Source organism: Uranotaenia lowii, chromosome 1 (genome assembly GCF_029784155.1).
Source record: "Uranotaenia lowii strain MFRU-FL chromosome 1, ASM2978415v1, whole genome shotgun sequence".
NCBI classification, from domain to species: Eukaryota; Metazoa; Arthropoda; class Insecta; order Diptera; family Culicidae; genus Uranotaenia; species Uranotaenia lowii.
Window position 1 is genome coordinate 104,802,769 of NC_073691.1, and position 20,936 is coordinate 104,823,704.

Here is a 20,936-nt window from a genome sequence, read left to right on the forward strand (position 1 = left end):
GGAATGGGTGTGTGGCGGTGTGCGAGGGGTGGAGAGGTTGGATGGATCGGGTGATGTTTTTTGTGATGGGATATTTGTGTGTGTGTGTGTGTGTGTGTGTGTGTGTGTGTGTGTGTGTGTGTGTGTGTGTGTGTGTGTGTGTGTGTGTGTGTGTGTGTGTGTGTGTGTGTGTGTGTGTGTGTTTTTTTTTTTTTTAGTTGGTAACCACAGGTGGTAAATCCCGGTTTACGGATTGTATTCCAAGGCACGGCGAGCCACCGCGTCCCCCCAGTTTGCTACTCTGGGTCCATGGGTACAATGGGCATACTCATGATATACTCCGTGTATACCCCCTACTCCCTAAACTCCACCTGGGGCCGCAGACCTGGTTCCCACCTCGAACTGTTTAGTACACTATGCTTCAATAGTGGGAGGTCTATTCGCGCTAATGCGCTCAAAGGCAATACTCATTAACGAGACCACTTTCAGCAAAACCTCTCATCCTTACGACTCGACGCCTGAACTCTCCTCTAACGACTTGAGAACCGACATCTCCTCGCAATGACTCGAGATTCCCACACAAACCTCTCCTCTTCGCGACTTGAGGCCTGATCTCTCCTCTAACGACTTGAGATCCGACCCCTCCTCGCATCGACTCGAGGTTTACCTCTCCTCTGCACGATTCAAGGCCCGATCTCTCCTCTAACGACTTGAAATCTGACCTCTCCTCGTAATGACTCGAGGTGACCACTTGAACCCCTCCTCTTGTTGGTAAGGGGCCTGATCCCTCCTCTTACGACTCGGGACCCGACCTCCTATCATAAAGACTCGGGGTTGACCACACAAACCTCTCCGCCTGAAGGTTTGAGGCCTGACCTCTCCTCTAACGACTCGAAGCCCGACCTCTTATCTTCAGGTTTCGAAGTTTGCCACCTTGCCCGTCGTGTGCCAGATCGAGTGCAGCTTATCCTGGACTCGCGCCTGTCACGGCACACGCGCGGGACTTAACGCAACGACTCGGATGATTCCCGACGAAGACGTCATCCTACACCGACTCGAATGGCTCGCCCGGCGTCGAGAGCCACTCTACCCGTGGGTATTCCCCGAACGTGGAATAACCCTTTCCCAACGATTTCCACTGCGAAGAAGGTCTAGTCTTATCCCCACAGCTTCTGTCGTTGAGAACCGCTCTACTCAGGTACTCCCCGAAGGTGGAGCATCCTACACACGAACGCGGCGCATCCACGGCATCCGCTACGCAGAAGGTATTGTCTTATCTTTGTAACTTCAAACCGTGGGGTCGGACGCACTCTACTCGACAGCCCCCCGTCGATGGGGTCAGTCTACTCCGACCGTTGTCCGGTCTTCTTTATCCCCCTTGGTTGGCAACCCTAGGATTTTTGGCCCGCGGATTTTCCTGCCCGTTGTGTGCCAAATCGAGAGCAGCTTATCCTAGACTCGCGCCTGTCACGGCACACATTCGGGACTTGGAACGCTACGACTCGGATGTTTCCCGACGGTGACGACATCCTACACCGACTCGAGAGGCTCGCCCGGCGACGAGAGCCTCTCTACCCGTGGGTATCCCCCGACAGTGGTTAACCCTCTTCCCTCGAGATCCGCTACGAGGAAGGTGAAGTCTTATCCCCGCAGTTTCCCTCTTAGGAAGCGGCACAACTCGGATACCCCCCGACACTGGGGTATCCTACACACGTTCGCGGCGCACCCCTGACCTCCGCTACGCAGAAGATGATGCCTTATCTTTGTAGCTTCGATCAGGGGATCGGACGCACACTACTCAGATGCTCCCCGCCGGTGGAGTCATCCTACACCGTTCGCGGACTGCCGTTGGTTCCAGCTCCTCTGCAGGGCAGTCATGATCCGGGTGAACCCATCGCTGACCGCATGCCAAGTGTTGGAATCCGCACACATCCTCTGTACAACGTTGTCTGCTGTCGTGTCAGGCCCACAGGCGGCAAATATGGAAGTACGTACCGCTGCAAACCTCGGACAGACAAACACCACATGTTCGGGTGTTTCCTCTACGTCAACACAATCTGGGCAATATGGCGAAGCCACATGTCCAAACCGGTAGTGGTACTTCATGAAGCATCCATGACCAGTCAGGAATTGCGTCATATAGAAGTCCACTTCACCGTGCCTTCTTCCGATCCAGCTCCCGATGTGCGGGATCAGACGATGGGTCCACCTTCCTCTCGTTGAGCTGTCCCACAGCTGCTGCCAGTTGGACATCGAGTCCTCATTGGCGAGATCTCGAACGTTGGGCGTGTCTCTGTTGTCGTAGCAATAGACATCCTCCTCTAGCAAAACCGAGATGGGCATAACACCCGCTACTACACAGGCGGCTTCGGACGACATGGTCCGGTATCCGCTGATAACCCGCAGGTTCATCAGCCGCTGAACGCTGCTAAGTCGCTGCAGGTTACAGCTTCCTCCCAGGGCCTGCCTCCAGGCCGCTGCTCCGTACCGCAAGATCGAAGTGGTCACACTTGCAATGATCCGCCTTTGTGTGTGTGTGTGTGTGTGTGTGTGTGTGTGTGTGTGTGTGTGTGTGGATGTGTGTGTGTGTGTGTGTGTGTGTGTGTGTGTGTGTGTGTGTGTGTGTGTGTGTGTGTGTGTGTGTGTGTGTGTGTGTGTGTGTGTGTGTGTGTGTGTATGTGTGTGTGTGTGTCTTATCATCTCAGCTGTCACATTTTTTACCGGCGCGCTGTTGGCCATCTCGGCTGCTGCACATGTCACAAGTTTGGCTTTCTCTTTACAAATGAAACAAAACGTCAGTCGACTCCTTCTTTTATAACTTTCGTTGGCTGGAAAAAAACAAAAATCATGAAGGGGCGGGGCGTCCAAGTTTTTTTCATTTTCCAATAGCCAATCAACGTTAAGCAGACTTGGTATGTCTTTTAAGAAAGATGTCTCTGAAAGAGGCGTTTTTCGTGACGCGAGATCCGTTCGGGGATTTCAATTTACCCCCCTATAGTGTTGCCGTAAGACGTAATTCTACGTCAAAACAGTTTCTTTTGATTCAAAGTTGCTTTCTTTTGCCACAAGGTAATTTAATTTAGATTTAAAAGCATTCATTCATTGAACCATTTTCTATTTATTCCAATTGGAAGCATTATTTTCTGTTGTTTTGAAATTCCTATTAGGAATTTCAAATAATAAAAAGAAAGGATTTCAAATTTAAAATTTATTTTTATTCACAAATAAATGAAACACTGGGTCACACACTGGTTCACTTTAATCGAATCATCCGGTTTATTTTCGTGGACCTGATCGCTGGATTGGAGCGGTTTCACCTCGGTTGAGTCATCCAGGGACTTGGAAAACCATCTATCGGCCGTGGTCCTGTAAAATTTCAAGCACTTATTGAAAATCTGCAATATTCATTCTTTAATTAACATAAACTTACCATAATTTATCCTGAATCCTCCTAACTAAGCTAACTCTGATCCACATTTTCACACACAAATTCTTCTTACTCAATGCAAAAAACCTTCTAAGTTTGAAGTTTTTATTTTAAGAAATTATTCCTTTGCATTGAATACATTTAACTTTGGCTGAAAGAAAATTTACTTTGTTTCCAAATAAATATGCAATTGAACAAATGTCTTTTGAATCAAAGAATTTGTTTAAAATCAAAGTCCAAAATTATTCGATTCAAAAAATTAATTCTTTCTTTCAAAAATTATTTATTTGAAACAAAACCATAATTCATTGATTCAAAGAAAACAGGAGATTGAATCGAAAAAATGAATTTTTTGAATCAAAGTCAGTTTTGTTTTGTTTCAAAATCCAAGTTTTCTCTGCGTGTATGTTTGGTTTTCGCTATATTATATTCCTAAAATTGGTGCGCATAAAATTTTATCGATTATTTTTTTGAAAAAGAAGTGAATAATATACGGGCCTCCATAATTTTACGAATTAGATGAGTTTAATACAAATATTTCAAAACCAAATCATACTGGTTCTTAGGAAAATCTATTTTATTAGTAATTTGTGTAAGGATTCGAGAAAGTATAGTTTTAGAGCAACGTCAAATAATACCATTTACGGAAAATAATGATTACTTTTTCAAATATCCATAGAAAACAAATATTTGAAGTCGCAATATTTTGTGAAAAAATGGCGTTTCAACCGGCACACATATTAGTTTATTTTTTTTACCATTTGTATGTCTTCAATCCATCAGCTCTGAAGAACAGGTGAAATGATAACACGCAGAAAGCAGAGCTAATTTTTCTTTTAATTCAATCGATTCAATTAAACAAATAAATATAAAACAGTATTTGGGTTTTCTGGTGTTTAACTTCCATTATTTATTTACTTTTCACAATTTTAGAATCAATTCAACACTTATTTACACTGATTTCACTAACAGTCACTAACAAGAACTCTTTTTTTGTTCCAAGGCATTTTGATTCACCGACCTTCCTTCCGAAACTCCGATATCCTCCAGCGCGTACTGTTCCGTTTTATCCAGTTCTCAATCCAGTTCCACAATAACGGTACGGCTACGATTACTGCTCCGACACCCAACACGGTATTTTTTTTGGTTCGGATTGTTACTCGCACAAATTATCCTCCGATACCGTCATTTCGACCAGGGTAAACATCCGGATAGAGTAAGTTTTTACCGGATCATCTAATTGCAGCAGTCAGCGAAAGGCAGGTGACACTTTTTTGCCTTCTTCTCGATATCCGGTTGACCCGTGCCTATTTAAATGAAAATAAATATAATCAAACTGTAATTAAATGGTCAAATAATGAGAAAGTTACCTTCTTCATTGCTGGCAGATGAAAGAAAAATAATTCTATTTTTGCTGTTTGCAATTCTTCTCGCTGGCTTTATTATAGCGCCAGCACTAAATTTTACTTCGGAAGTCCGGACTTCCGATCCCGAACTTACTTCCGAACTTTTGACAGTTGTGTTTAAAAAAATAACAGTGTATTATATGCAACGTTGCCACACATAAATTTGTATCCACCAGTGTATCTCTACATACATTAAGCGGGCCACAGACTACACAACATGGGTACAAATGCGATGAAATTAGATGAAATTTTGTCGCTGTGAACACGATTTGCATCGTGTATGGCACTGCTTGTATGAGCGCCCAAACGGTTTGAGTAACATCGGTTGGGATCGAAAGATTTTGTACAAACCACCACCCTCTGCCGGGGTGGAAATGTTTTTTTGTTGTTTTTGCTGTTTTCGCCAGCAATCGTTTGTGTTCGCGTGAAATATACTCTTAGGGGGCATCCATAAATTACGTAACGCTCCTAGGGGGGGAGGGGGTTAGCTCGAACGTTACGAATTGTGACATAGGGGAGGGGGGGAGGTATGCTCATCGTTACGTAACGATATTTTCCTTTAAAACTTCAGTTTAATCGCAGCTTTTTTTATGTCATGCAATTTTGGCAGAATGATGTGCAAACCAAAATCAGTTTATAATTTCTAAGCTTAAACATGATTGAAACTGGTTTGTAATCTTTCCTCTTTAACGATTCTGAAGTAGACTTCTTGGAAGGTGTATAAAATATCAGTGAAATAACCGTTGAAAAAACCTCTACATTTAGGTACATTTACCCCCTAGAACTCAATTCAACCTTAAAACGTAAATTTTTCTATTTTTTCTCAATTTATTAAATAAAATACAATTTTGATTCTTGCGACGAATATTACTTAGTGGAATATATTTCGCATAACAAATTAGGCTTCTTGAACTAATTAAAGTAAACAAGGTAGATCATCAGTTTACGAGCAAAGAGCAACTCATAACAAGACAATCAATTTATTTTATGAGAGAGTTATTATCAATGAGTACTAAGAAGCGATTTGGATAGATCGATATTAATTCCGTTTTGAAGAACGTTAAAAAATTCATGTTGCAATATTTTTTTACCTTCGAAAATCAGTATTCAAAACCATGAGAAGATGAGGGGGGGGGGGGGTAATTATCAGCGTTACGTAATTTTCATAGGGGGGTGCGTCGAATCGTTACAATTTGTGACATACGGGGGGGAGGGGGTCAAAAAAGAGCAATTTATGGATGCCGCCTTACGGACAAGAATGAGATACACAAACGATTCAAATGAATTTGTGGCAACGTTGATTTGAAAATTTCTTGGCACACGCTTAAATAAAACGACTCAATGTGTTTAGGTCGGAAGTCAGCCATGATGCCAGTTCACCAACGACGTTTATAAAATTTTTATCTAAACGCACAATATTGTTTTCATCACATCAATCAATCCGATTATAGCTGTTTGTTGACATTTGACGTTTCATGAGAGTTTTATAGCGAGGTTTTGAAATTGCTTTATAGTGGCTTTCAAAACCGCTATATACACGGAGGATAAAATATTCTGAAAATCGATTGAGGTTTTCTAAACAGGTTTTATAATCGTTGTGTAGATATCCTGAAGATAGCTCTGTTTACGGTCTTGTCAAAATACGTTTCACGGCTATCAAGACTGTTGTAATTTCATTATAAAACCTCCAGATTTTCCTATAAAACCATCAGGAGTTTAAAATGTTGCTTGGGTTATACAATCTTTTCATTGTAAATCGAAGAAAAACATTTTTTTCCTTTGTCGATTTCTTCAGCCGGTTTTCGCCACCACCGGTGGAACGTTGATGCACACGGGGTTGGAGGAGTGGGCACGGAAGCCAAAATTTTGACAGCCTATTACATTGTTTACGTTTTGTGTCAAAGAAAATCAATGAAAAGTATGACGAAAAAGTCGTGCTTTGGTAGTGGTGTTTCATATGACGTCACCACCAACTTGATGTAATTCTTTTTTGTTTTTGTTTTACAACAAACAACAGTGGCTGTATTGCCAAAACTCCCAATTATTTCCCAATTATCGCCCGTTGCCGCTGAACCAGGTCGTGATGGATTGTGTATTTTCCAACAACCTGACCACTTGATACTAGTACTATCAGTAAGTTTAGTATAGGAACTTTCGTCTGTAGGTGGTGCTGACATTGAAATTGGTGAATTATTGTTAACAAACATCCCCTTTTTATCTCATATTCCACAGAATACTCCAAGGCCACCTGCAAAACACTTTATCTGCTGAACCTGGAACGATCCTCATCTTCCTCCCCGGGCTGGAAGAGATCAAAAAAACAAATTGATACGATTTATTGTTTTAGATAATGAAATGAATGGTTCCATGAATGCCATTTAATATGCTTTGTTTTTTGAATGATATTAATATTTTCTCGCGTATTAATAAAGTCTGTTATAGAAGTTAACACATTTATTGATTTTTTCAACAGAATTTCTCCATATTTACAAAATAAAACTTATTTCTGATTCTAGTTCTCCTGACCCGGTAGGTTTATTATCCCGAGATTCGCCGGCTGTTCGAAGCAACTTTATCATTTCCGTTTCCTGTTCAGTTTGCTTGAACTTGGAAGGTGTTGGCGTTTTCTTCCCCAGACACAAAAGTCCAATTAACCAAACATAAACTTACGGGGACATGGTGAGTCTTTTCCGAAAGTGTCTTGGGGTGAGGGAAGAATGAAATTTCGGAGCGCTTCGTCGTACCTACTGTACACAAACGAAAAATAGTTTTACCAGTAGCAGATGCGGTGAACATTTCGAGTTCAGATACCGTTTGGCATATGAGTCAGCATCCCTTGTTGTATTTGTCCTCGATGGGCGGATGTTCTGGCTTGCCCTCTACCATAAGGCAGTTTGCGAGACTTTCTGTAAATATGATTCTGGTTTGGTGAAACGAATAAAAGCAAAAGGCCTTTAATACACTAGTTCATGGGTGGCCAAACCGTGGCCCGCGGGCCACATTTGGCCTGCGAACGCCAATTTGTGGCCCGCGGAGCTTTAACAAGTTTCAATGTTATGAAAAAAGAATTATACTTATAAAACAGAGCAAGATCATAACATTTGTAAGCTTCTTGTAATAAAATCTTTAAATTAATTTCAAGTTTTCGCTCTTAAGAATAAAATAGTTTCGCAGCCGGCAGTAAAAAGTCGTTTCATTGAATTTGAAAATCCGTGCGAACTTTCAACGTTGAAATTAATTCAAAAGCTTCAATTAAAAGTCAAACATCACCAAACTGCCAATATACACTGGGTTTCAGGCTTGAATTTGAAAACAGACTCCAAGATATTGGAAAGCATTGTGTGCTTTTCTGTGCATTTAGAACACAATTTTTCCGTTAACGTAAGCTTATTTCCAGAATAATTACAAATGGAACACCGCGAAATGTGCTGTGATACCCAGTTTAAGAAAAAATATCATCAGTTTGGTCTGGAAGGGCTTCGTAAAACAAATTTGGATGAGGTGAAGCATCTTTTATTTTTTAAACTTGGTTTGTTGATGATGAGTTTCTAGTGAATTCTGAAAAAGTTTTGAATGTCATTCCTTCATCAGGAAACCATAAAAAACTGGGAATTTCAGCACAAAACCAGAAAAATTGTCATTTCTTGAGAATTTTGCTTCAAATTAAAAAAATATTTCCTATGCAGAATGTAAAAAGCTAGGAGGTTCAACTAAATGTGATAAAAATAAAGCTCTTTCAATAGCATAGAAATATTTTCATCAGAATTTTTGAAAGTTTACAGAATTCAACTTCTGACGTGAGAACGAATTATTTTTTCCTTTTAAAAACATGAGAACATTTTCACATCTTTGGAGAAAAAAAATTCTCACTCAACGACTTTTATCCTGCATAGTTTTCAAGATTATGATATTTTCTATCGAAAAGAAAACAAATTTTGTGAAAGAGTAATTTTAAATATCTCCATTCGTCGCTTTAAAATTGCTTTATTTCATATTATCTGAAAATTTTAAATTTTGGAAACAATATTTCAACAATTATATTTTTTTAAGTTTCTATAGTTATTTTAGTACTTTCGAAGGCAAATCTTCAAGATAATTTTTGTTAAATAAAAGTGTGAGGAGGATTTTTTTTTTGTTTTGTTGGAATTATTTAAATTTGAGCTTACGCTTTTTCTATTCGAATTACTATGCTTATAAACGATTTATTTTTGAATTTTCGCATTTTTTTTAAATTTTCCTGTTTAAGATCATATTCACTTCATGTAGTTTTAATTTAACGATAAGCCATCATGATTTTTGAAAGAAGTCTTTCCTTCACGTGATACATTTTCGAATATTTTCAGCTAATTACATTTTAGTTCAAAATTTTCAGAAGCAAAATTTTTTACCTTTGTGATGTGACTCGAAAGAAGTCTAAAAACTTTTATAATTTCAAAATAGAGTTGCGAATCTCGTTTTCTCAAAACTGTTACAATTTTTGATAAACCATGTTTTCATATAAAAGACTAATGTATTAAAAGTCAGAATAATTATAATTTTTCATCAAGAAAAACTGAGAAAAACTTGGGAATTTAAAAAAGAAAAATAGCAAGCAACCCTTAATATCTTTTTTATTCTTTCTATTATAGTCGTTTTACATATTTGTTTTGTGTGGGATGGAAGCGAAACGGGATTAAAAACGCGGCGAACTACTTTTTCGACACAAAACTTTTATTGCTGATAGCTTGCTTAAAAAGACGTCTGTACTCCTTGGAGTGAAAAAGCTAACTGATGAAAATTTAACGGTTTTAGCGCAAAGCTCTGGCGCGAAACTTTAGCGCAAAACACACTAAAAACAAAAACTCTAATTTTGATGCACGCTTATTTTAGTTTCACCAGAACACACTCCCCCCCTTGAGGCAGTGTCCTCAATCGGAAGGAATCGGGACCAGTCGGTGGATCGGACGATCATATTCGGTTGAACCTCTGCGAAGGGTGACGTTTCGGACCGAACCAGTGGGGTCCGGATGCACTGCGATGATCCTAGCCAGTTCCCATTGGCCGGGTGGGATGTTTTCGTTCTTGACCAACACCAGTTGACCAACTCGGAGATTGTCGGCCGGGGACTGCCATTTGGTTCGTGGTTGTAGCGAAGTGATGTATTCGTCTTTCCATCGGGACCAAACGTCTGCCACCTGTTTCTGCAGCACCTGGAATTTGTCCAACCGGTTGATTGGAGCATTCGGGACACCTGGTTCGGGTAATAGGTTGAGTGGTTGACCAATAATGAAATGCCCTGGAGTGAGAGCATCACAACTGTCCGGAGAACTGGATAGAGCACACAAAGGTCTTGAGTTGAGACAAGCCTCTGTTTGCGTCAATATGGTGTACAATTCCTCATACGTCTTCTTTTCATTTTTCAGGACCTTGTACAGATGCGTCTTGGCACTCTTCACAGCCGCTTCCCATAGCCCACCCATGTGGGGCGCCGATGGTGTGATGAACGTCCATTTGATGCCAACATTAGAGGAGAATCGTTCGGCACGCTGCTTGAATTCGTTCGATTGGAAGAAGCCTTGGAGTTGATTGTCTGCCCCGACAAAGTTAGTCCCATTGTCGGACCATATTTCCGTGCAGAGACCACGACGAGCGATGAACCTCTTGAGAGCCAGAAGGAAACCATTGGATGATAAATCGCTGGCTAATTCAAGATGAATGGCCTTCGTTGAAAGGCACACTACAACAACAATGTATCCTTTCGTCACGTACGGTTTTCTTGGGTTGCAGCTCTTGATGAATATTGGACCGGCGTAGTCAATACCAACATGGATGAAGGCACGGACTGGCATCATTCGGACCGCTGGAAGGCTACCCATAAGCTGTGCAGCTGTTTTTGCTTTCATGCGGCAGCAACGAGGGCACTTCGATGTTTGCTGTCGGACGATGGTTTGACACCCGATGACCCAATAGCGCTGATTAAGTGTTGCGATCATAAGCGTTGGACCAGCGTGTAAATTGTCCAAATGTACTTGTTGGATGAGCAATAAAGTGTACCTGTGGTCTCGTGGCAAAATAACTGGATGTTTCATTTCGTACGGAATATTTGCGTTTTGAAGTCTCCCACCAACACGTAGAATGCCTTTCCCATCGATGAACGGATATAATGACTTGAGCTTGCTGCGTCGACCGACCTCAGCACCATTTTGAAGAGCCTTCAATTCGGAACCGAATGCGTCTTGTTGGGCCACCTTGACTAGCTGCAAATTGGCCGCTGATAATTCATCGGGAGTTAGAGCACCAACGATTCGAATTATTTTCTTGGCCTTACAATTCGCCTTGACATTGTTCACATAACGGTTGATTGATGCGAGTATGCGGGATGCATATCGTAGCGAAGAATAACGTTCCAAAATATATTGAGCCACCATTGGCTCGGACTGCACTGTGGTGACATAAGTAACGGCTGGTCGCTGCTCGAGGACGTCTTCGGGTACGTTATAGATCGTATCTTTCGTGTTGATATGTTCCAAAAAGGAGGCTTCGTCGTAAAGCCAGGAGGGACCTGTCCACCACAGGTCGTGTGTGACGAGTTCGGCTGGAGGAATTCCGCGAGAGGCACAATCAGCTGGATTGTCCTTGGAGGAAACATGATGCCACATGCTTCTGGGGAGGGTTTCCAAAATTGTTGATGTTCGGTTCGCCACAAAATTCTTCCACCGTTTGGGATGCGAAGACAACCATTCCAAAACGACAGTAGAATCGGTCCAAACGAATGTTTCGAGATTGAGATGGCTGAGCGAAATTGAAATTTTGTTTATCAATTTGCTCAGCAGTACAGCAGCGTTCAATTCCAAACGTGGTAGAGTGATTTGCTTGATGGGTGCCACTTTCGTTTTAGCAGCGATGAGGTTAACTTGTACGTCGCCAAATTCGTTTACCCATCGACCATATACTACTGCAGCATATGCTGATTCGGATGCGTCACAGAAACCAATCAGTTGCACCTGTTCGTCGTTAGTGATGAATCGGGGAATTTTGATTTCTTCCAGCTGATGAAGATTGTGCTTGACGGTGATCCACTCTTGTTCAATAGCCGCAGGTAAGGGATCGTCCCACGACAAATCGTGTAGCCAAAGTTGTTGGAATAGTATTTTGACTTTTACGATTGTGGGTGAGAGCCAACCAAAGGGATCAAATAATTTAGATGCATCGGAAAGTAATTGCCGTTTGGTATTCACACTCGTTGGATCCAGAGACACTTTGAAATCAAAGCAATCGGTGCTTGGCGACCATCGGATGCCGAGTGCTTTGATTGAGTTGCTGCTGCTGATGAATTCAATTGGAATGGGACCATCTCTTGTGTCGGTTAAGCTGTCCAGAAGTTGAGGATTGTTTGAGCTCCACTTTCTGAGTTTGAATCCGGCTTTCTCAAGTATCGACCTAATTTGAGAAACCAGATTTTTTGCCTCGTCGATGGAACGTGCACCGCTGATGATGTCGTCAACATAGGACCCTTTCAAGATGACCTGGCTGGCTTGTTGATATTCTTCGGCACAGTCTCGGGCTGCCTGCTTGAGTGCTTCGGTGGCAAGATACGCAGCGCTGGAGGTGCCATACGTCACGGTTTTCAGTCGATAGTGTTGGATTGGTTGTTCCGGGTCTTCTCGCCAAACGATTCGTTGATAGTCGGTGTCTTGATCGTCGACCAAAACTTGCCTGTACATTTTTTCCACATCGCTCATGAACACAATTGGATAGGTTCGAAAGCGACACAGAACGTCGAATAGGTCTTCGGTGTTGTTTGGTCCCACTAGCAGTCGGTCGTTTAGTGAGACGCCAGTGCTGGTCTTGGATGAGCCATCGAAAACGACTCGCAGTTTGGTTGTTGCGCTGTCATGTTTCTCCACGGCGTGATGGGGTAAATAAAAGCACTTACTTGGTTGCGTTGTTACCTCGGATGACGGAATCAGTTCCATGTGGCCCAGTTGCTGATACTCCGCCATGAAGTCCACGTAAAGTTGCTTGAAGGATGGATTTCTGATGAATCGCCGTTCCATGGAATGCAACCGTTTGACGGCCGCGTTCAGCGATTCTCCCAGGGCGGGTTTGGTTTCGTCAAAAGGAAGCCGAACAACGAATCGGCCCGTTTCGTTGCGCTTGTGTGTTGTTTCGAACAATTCCACCACACGTTGTTCGTCAGCGGTGAGAAGTTTTGCCGGTGGAATCTCTTCGGTCTCCCAGAAGCTGCGCAGAGCTCGATCGATGTTCACATCGAGCTGCACAGTGTAGGACACCTGATGCGTTTGGATGCTGCTTTCACCAGAAATTCTTCCGGCGACCAACCAGCCGAGCACGGACCTCTGTGCGACCGGTAAACCATCTTCGTCGGTGACTTGGCCTGCTTGTAGAATGGGCAGAAACACTTCCACCCCCAGGATGACGTCGATTGGCCCCGGCTTATTGAAGCCAGGATCCGCCAGCGGCAAATCGCGCAAGAAGTGCGATTGTTTGGTGTCAAAGCGCTGGCACGGTGTTGGTGATGCCAGAACTTCGAGGATGTAGGCTTGGGTTGTCAGTACGATGTCGTCGTTGAATCGGGATGCGATTTCCAATCGCACCGCACCTTTTGTGGTACCGGCTTTGGCACCAGCTACACCGGTGACGGGAAGTCTTGCGTTGTTTCTGCTGAGTCCGAGGCTCGACACACACGCCTCACTGATGAGTGTTGTGCCGGAACCGGAATCGATCATCGCTCTCACTAGCTGGAAAGAGCCATTTCGATTTCGAAGTCGGATGAGTGCTGTTGGTAGGACTGAAATCTTGGTGGTCGTTTCGGATGGGTTGATTTCGGCTTTGAAACTTGACACCTCCGTCGACGGCTGCGTTTCGGATTCGGGCTGCTGGATCGAAAAGTTGCTTGATGTTGACACGAAGGTGGACCGGACCATAGATTCCTGACTGTCACCAAGTTGACAGAGGAGCGTATGGTGCCGCTGCTTGCATCCTTCATTTCGACAGCTGGTTTTCGATGTGCAGTTTCGAACGGAGTGGGCCGGGCGGAGGCAGTTGAAGCACAGATTTGATTTCTGTACTAACTCTCTCCGGGTGGCTGTGGTTGATTGTAGGAACTGCTTGCAGTGGTAAAGTTGGTGTTGTTCGGAGCACAGTGAGCACTGATGAGGTGTTGTGTGGTAACTAGAAACCTTTTTCTCGGCGGACCTGGTCTGGATGCGAACTTCTTTCTTCACTTCTCCCCATGATGACTTGCTGTTGGTGAAGGAAGAGCAAGTTTCCAGAGCGTCACATCGGTTCTCGAGGAATGCCAGGAACTGTTGGAATGTGGGATTCTCCAGCTCGACGATTTTTTGTGCCCACAGTGCTCGGGTTTCCTTGTCGATTTTCTCCAGCAGAAGATGAATCAACCAGGCGTCTCGGGTTCGGTAGGCTTCACCCATAGCGTCTAGCTGCCTGATCACCTCGTCGGATGTTGTCACCAATTTCCGCAGGCTCACTTGATTGGAGGAGGAAGTAACTGCTGGCTGATCCAGGAATTCTTTCACCAAGGCGAATACCGTATACTTGGGTTTGTCGTAGCGTTCCAGCAGTCGTTCCCACACTTGGAGGTAGTTGGCATCGGTGATGGTGAAAGAATTCACCAGGGATTTTGCTTCGCCGTCCAAGTAGGAAAGCAAATACTGGAGCTTCTGGGAATTTGGCAACGTTGGCTTGTTGTGGATGGTGCTAGTGTATAGGTCCTTGAAAGACTGCCACTCCTTCCGGTTGCCTTTGAAGATCGGGATGTTGATTGGAGGCAATCTTACGTTGAGCTGCTGGTCTGCCGGGTGTGCGCCTTGGAATCCGATCTGTCGCATTTCGTTGAGCTGGACAGTTAACTCGTTGGTGCGAGTTGAAACTGTAGCTTGGCTGGACAGAAGCACCTGCTGCGCCTGGATCAAGGTTTCGATCGCGTTCTTGATTCCCCGACTGGAACCGCCCTCGGTGTCCTCGCTAATGTCGGAAGAATCTTCCAACCCGGAGTAAATCGCCTTGGCTGCATAGTACCGATCCTCGAACTCGGTGCGGTAGTTGAAAACCGAAGCGACCGCCTCGAGTGATTCGGTTTGCTCCTCAATTTCGTCCTGGATGTCAAAAAAGGTGGTGCCCAGAGTGTGCAAACGGCTGAGGCGTTCCCTAACCTCACACACTGGGGGATTGCGCGTTTCCACTCTCCTTGCTGTCTCGAGCTCCCATTTAATTTTCTCGAAGAGATTATTGCGCTTCTTGATGCTTTCTTCCATTTTCCACTGGCAATAATTATCCGGATACCGAAGGACCAATGTTTTGTGTGGGATGGAAGCGAAACGGGATTAAAAACGCGGCGAACTACTTTTTCGACACAAAACTTTTATTGCTGATAGCTTGCTTAAAAAGACGTCTGTACTCCTTGGAGTGAAAAAGCTAACTGATGAAAATTTAACGGTTTTAGCGCAAAGCTCTGGCGCGAAACTTTAGCGCAAAACACACTAAAAACAAAAACTCTAATTTTGATGCACGCTTATTTTAGTTTCACCAGAACAATATTGAAATAAAGTAATAGAAATACCATTTGTCAATTCCTTTCAAACTCTGGTTTTTTTAAATGCCTTTTTTTAAAATTTTACTTGATTAAAAATATTTTAAACATCCTTTAAAAGTATAAATAGAAGAAAAAAAAGTGCTGTCAAGAATTTTTTGGCCCGCAGACAAATCTCATTTCTTAAATTTGGCCCGCCACCTGAAAATGTTGGTCACCCATGCACTAGTTGTAAATAAAAAAAAATGATTCTGGCTAGTAAAAAAAACAATCGGTCGACTCGTGACTTACCAACTTATGAATAGTCTGAGACCCTTGAGACACTAGTTCCATCATCCTGCGCCTTTTGGAGTTTGTCACGGTTTAGTTAAAATTATCAACTTCGTAATTTGGTTATTCTGGTTCCGGTCATTCTTCGTCTCCGACCAGCCAGTTAATTACATTTTTTAAGGTGTTGTGGCCCAATTATTTTGGCAGTATTGCGTGCATTCGTTTGTTGTGATTGGTCCTATACCATCCTTGGCATATCATAACTCAATACTCATCTAAAAATTGGAAAATAAGTCATCATTTACAAAAATCGCACGCATCGTTTAAAATAACACAATAGGTACTTACCTGTTCATTTCCATGACACTGACATCATTTTTATAATATCAGCTACAACTTTCAGTTGAAAAATATCAAAAAGTCAGAATCCAAAATCACAGAGCAAATCCGTTGAAGATAATATTATGTTACTGGTCGTGAAATTTTGTTCCGAAAAGTTTATGTTAGCTGAGGCGATGGTTCAGGAAACTACCAGTTATTTTTTTCTGAACATTCATGGAACTTAAAATATTAAAATACTTCTGAACCGGTTCATTTTTGCGCAGCATTATGAAATCCGATAATGGTCTTTTCCGTTGTTGAATACCATCTCTCAGCTGCAGACAATTTCGTCGAAGGAAACAAAAATCGAGGAAGGTTTTTTTTTTCATTTCATGCGATTATTCTATGTTAATGAATTGGCGTTGATGTTCGGAGATTTTTAACCGAAATGTCCCTAAAACACAAATTTTAAACAATATGATTATCGTTTATTCCAGATAAATACAAAAAAAAACTTACCAATCTTGCAGCTCGAACAATGAACAGATGAGTTAACTATTCCTTTCAGATGTATATCAACGGTACACAGCTAGAATTTATAGGAATTTTGTGCATATTTAGATGGCTATAACAACCTGTTGCAAATCATTGGATTTTCCTATACTTTTTAATGAATTTATGATAAGCTCCTATCACACACTGCATTTTAGAATTCGTTAAAATGACCTTTTACATTTTATTGCCAGATTTGGTTCAGTTTGGCTGACTAGTGGCAAATATATCGGTGCTCGAAAGCTGAAACACTTCCGTCGGATCCGGTTTCTCTCTACGCTGGCATAGCTCGGCAACAATTGCCACATGAATGGGTTTAACTTCATCGTTGGCTGGCATCGTTGGCCAGATCCTCGACGACAACTACAGCGCAAAGCATCCGATATCGCCGAACTCTTTGGTCACTTCGTCCAGATGCCGTACCCGCAAGTGATCATCGTTGATTAGAGTGTGCTCAGCTTCTAAACCAGAAGGAGCAGACTTTCCTCGGATTCAGCTGTAAAGGAGAAAGATGTTTGAATTTACTGAAAAACTCACGAAACCAAAACAAGTTTTAAATACGCACTGTCACTGAACCGATTATTCAGTCACTCAATAATCTCCGTGATACCTGCGTGCTTGATGCACTTTGATCCCTTCTTGTTTTGTAAACAATGTCACAGCATGGCTGAGTGGGCTATTTGACATTTTACACCACCCTAATCAATAAGCCCTGCGTGTTTTGTGTGTAGGTACACACAAAATTTTCGAGGCCGGAATTTAGCAAAATTTTGCTCAAATTTGACCAGCTAGAAACTTAGCAATCAATTTAGCAATATTTTTTAACTAAAATTTTAGCAAACGAGAAAAAAAGTTAGCCGCCACTGTTTTTACTCAAATTTTTAGCAAAAACCGGAGAAAAAGATTGCCCGGATCCGTAATTTAATGTTTTGTTATTTTTTCTATGGAGAATCAGGGGAATGTTTGATTATTGAGTAGAATACACAAATTTCATTCACTTATAATTTATTTTTAACATTTAAAAAAAATCACACTTTTTGTAAAACGGAAATTCCGATTCAGGGAACGCACCTACTGGCTAGCGAAATCCCATGCCATCTTCATCAAAGGTACAGCACCGGGGTGTTTGCCGGATGCAGCTCGTTTCCAGTTGTGGTCCTTCTTTATTGCCGTTGCGGGTTTCGTGTTGCAGTTTTAACCTGGTAAAAAAAACAAACACACAAATTTTAAATTTAAAAATTGGACTATCTGAACATTTTAAGATCGGACCTTACCTGTAAGCATCCGGTGTCGATTCAGATACCATTTAGTCGTGGAGTTGGCCACCACAAGAACCACCAGCAACGAACAACCGGAACCGCTCTTAATCGCGACAGCTTTTTATTTTCCTCCAAATTGGCGCGGCGGCTGGTGTCTGTGAACAAAGCGGCTGAAAAACCTTTGTTTTACTAAAATCAAGTAAAATGACCTTTTGTATTACTAAAATCAAGTAAATTCAACTTTTTGCTAACTCAACAGTAAAAAAATATTTTTGCTAACGGAAAGTAACAGCGAAATTTTGCTAAGTGGAGCCCCGAAATTTTTGTGTGTAGGTACGGACGACACCAGACAGAATAAAAGGACGCGTGTGTTCTGCTGGCCGTTTATTGCAAGTCTGATTGCTGTCTCTAGATACTATTCTAATTTGCCAACAGAGTACTAGCTATTGTGTGGCGCATGCACACAAAACTTTCGAGGCCGGAAATTAGCCAAATTCTGCTCAAATTTGACCAGCTAGAAACATAGCAATCAATTTAGCAAAAAAAATTAACTAAAATTTTAGCAAACGAGAAAAAAGTTAGCCGCCGCATTTTTTACTCAAATTTTTAGCAAAAACCGGAGGAAAAGATCGCCCGGATCTGAAATTTCAAAATTTATTGTTTTTTAATCTGGAGAATCAGGGGGAATGTTTGATTATATAATAGAATACTCAACTTTCATTCAATTTTGGTTTATTTTTCACTATTTTTTTAATTTTACACATTTTGTAAAATAGAAGTTCCGATCCTGGGAACGCACTTTCCGGCAAGCGAAGTGCCAAGCAAATGCACCGGGTGTGTGCTCGTTGAATTTTCAGTCGTGGTCCCGGACTGTTGCGGGCTTCTTGTTGCAGATTTAACCTGGTTGAAAAGAAAACAAACAAACAATTTTGCAATTGAAAATACGGAAAATCTGTACAGTTTATGATTGACTCTTACCTCTGTCGCTTCCGCCCAGTCAATTATTATTCTACCTGACTTTTATTAAACGTGTATTTAGGGTAGTTAACTTACAGTTCAACTGACGAAATTCTTAGTATTTGTGAGTTTTTAACCCTGCAATTAAAATCTTTAACACATACGTCCACACTTAATGTTGTTCATGCGTATGCTACACATAAAAGATGAACCATCCTTCTAATTGTTCATGTTTATTACTGCAATGTGAGTGATAGCAGCATGGCTGCCCATCGGCCATTCTACAAGATTCAAAAACAATCATGGCTGCGGCATTGATTCCAGTCGAATATTGTTGGCAAATTTGAGTAAATTTCAATTCCAATGAAATTGGATGTTGAAAAGATTTTTTTATATTATTCACATAAGTGCAATATTGAAACATAGGTGTTATCGAAAATCAATGTTTTAAAATGATTCCATCCCTGAGATTAAATTCCGATTCTGAACATCTAGTATATAACTAAGTTCCAATATATTGTGTAGAACCAATAAAAAAAATCCACCTTATGAAAAAGGAAAGTTCTAAAGAAAAAGTTTGAAAAAAAAACGAATAAATTTTCTATATAAGCAATTCATACTAAAACATTTTACTCGAAAAACTGTTAAGTCAATTCCAAACTGCATGTCTTGCAACACTGACCCTGACATTTGCCGTTAGAGCGGCGAAAAAATTTTCACCATCATTTATCAAACGTGCTTCAATGAGGAAGAAAAGGCTTTTTGGTAAGTTAATAATGAAACTGAAATCTTCGGAAAGAAATGATAATTTTTCTACTTCAATAGGTGCCGCAACAACCGCGAGGACTGGATGCTGATAGTGGTCGGCAAAATCATCCAGAACTGCTGAAGGCATCTATCACAAAGAAATAGCCTCGAATAATTCCTCAATTTTCTACGATGCCCAGAGTTCCCATTCCTCTCTTTAAGAATGCATATTCCTGAAGCCGACGACTTTCTACATGTTGAATATTTTTATGTCTCGTTACTACAACAATCTCCACATTGGCCACCTCAATGTGAGAGGACTAGAAAGACACATCGATGAAATAAAACTTGTCCTCGATAAGAGCAAATTCCACTTTTTCGGTGTAAGAGAAACCAAAATGAAAGCTACTGCTCCCATCGGACAACTTCATACGTCACTCCCTACCCGGTAGACGTGGGCGCAACAGTAAGGCTTTCGGAGGAGTTGGTGTTTATGTCAACAAGAGCATCAAGGCTGTTCCTTTCCTGAAATCTTCATACGATCCAAACACTCCAAATCACCAAAGGTTTGAATTTCTAGCACTGCGGGCAAAAATCAATGATTTGAATACATGCATCGTCACTGTCTATAACCCAAATGCCAACAATCAACTTTTCCCGCAGCAGTATGAAAACCTTATGCTCGATCTTTTAGAGCAGGGGTGAGCAACCTTTTGATACAACGGGCCAATTGAAATTTTAAATCCTGTCAGCGGGCCGCACTAAAGTTATATTTTTTAATAACAAGCAGAGCTTTATTTAATTTTTTATAAATTTTTTTTGGCGAGAATAAATCTGAAAAAGGAAAGATAAAACGACTGAAACGATAAGACACAAATATTGCGACTGCCCCAGATTGAACGACGCCTTTCACGTATTTAAAACGAAAATCAGCGAAATTCTTAATAGACGTAGAACACTAAACTTCGAAGATATATTTCGACCAGTCTTAAACACATTCAGCAAAGAAAACAAATTGAAAATATTAAAATATCTAAGTAGATACATCAGCTTTATTGATTCAAGCAATAGCAGATTAGATGTTTCAGCGTTAGAATTTCATTTAAACTTAGAGACGTGATATGATATGTAAACTTATCTTAAATTAGACATCAATAAAACAATTTTAAAACCAAAAAAAAAAAAAAAAAAAAAAAAAAAAAAAATACAACTTTATAAATACCCGATTTTGAAAAGGTACAACACTAAATCTTTGTCATTTTCAAATTCTCTCAATTTTTTAATAGTACTTCTTGACAAACATTCGTTATTACAACATTTGTGTTGAAACCAATGGCACTATTCGTCATCAATTCCATTTAAAAATCTTCTGGAGCTTAACACAGTGATAACTAAGAGTGTGAAAATATATATTCAAAGAAATCACCGTCTTCTTAGCTTTAGACGCTAAATTGCTTATAGACTTT

The 20,936-nt window shown here is 41.4% G+C and overlaps 2 protein-coding genes across 2 annotated transcripts in view; one reads left to right on the forward strand and one right to left on the reverse strand.

Annotated features, from left to right (window-relative positions):
• The window catches only part of LOC129752542 (contactin), a 110,988-nt gene extending 103,810 nt beyond the window's left edge, over nucleotides 1-7,178 (forward strand). Inside the window, exon 7 of the mRNA XM_055748322.1 lies at nucleotides 7,045-7,178. Coding sequence (XP_055604297.1) covers nucleotides 7,045-7,163 — 119 coding nt within the window. The 3' untranslated portion in view covers nucleotides 7,164-7,178. The remainder of the gene's footprint in view (nucleotides 1-7,044) is intronic.
• A 2,541-nt stretch (nucleotides 7,179-9,719) lies between these two features.
• On the reverse strand, nucleotides 9,720-15,089 carry LOC129737733 (uncharacterized). The gene has a single exon (XM_055728892.1). The coding sequence runs from the start codon at nucleotides 15,087-15,089 to the stop codon at nucleotides 9,720-9,722; it is 5,370 nt and encodes a 1,789-aa protein (XP_055584867.1).
• Nucleotides 15,090-20,936: the final 5,847 nt, after the last annotated feature.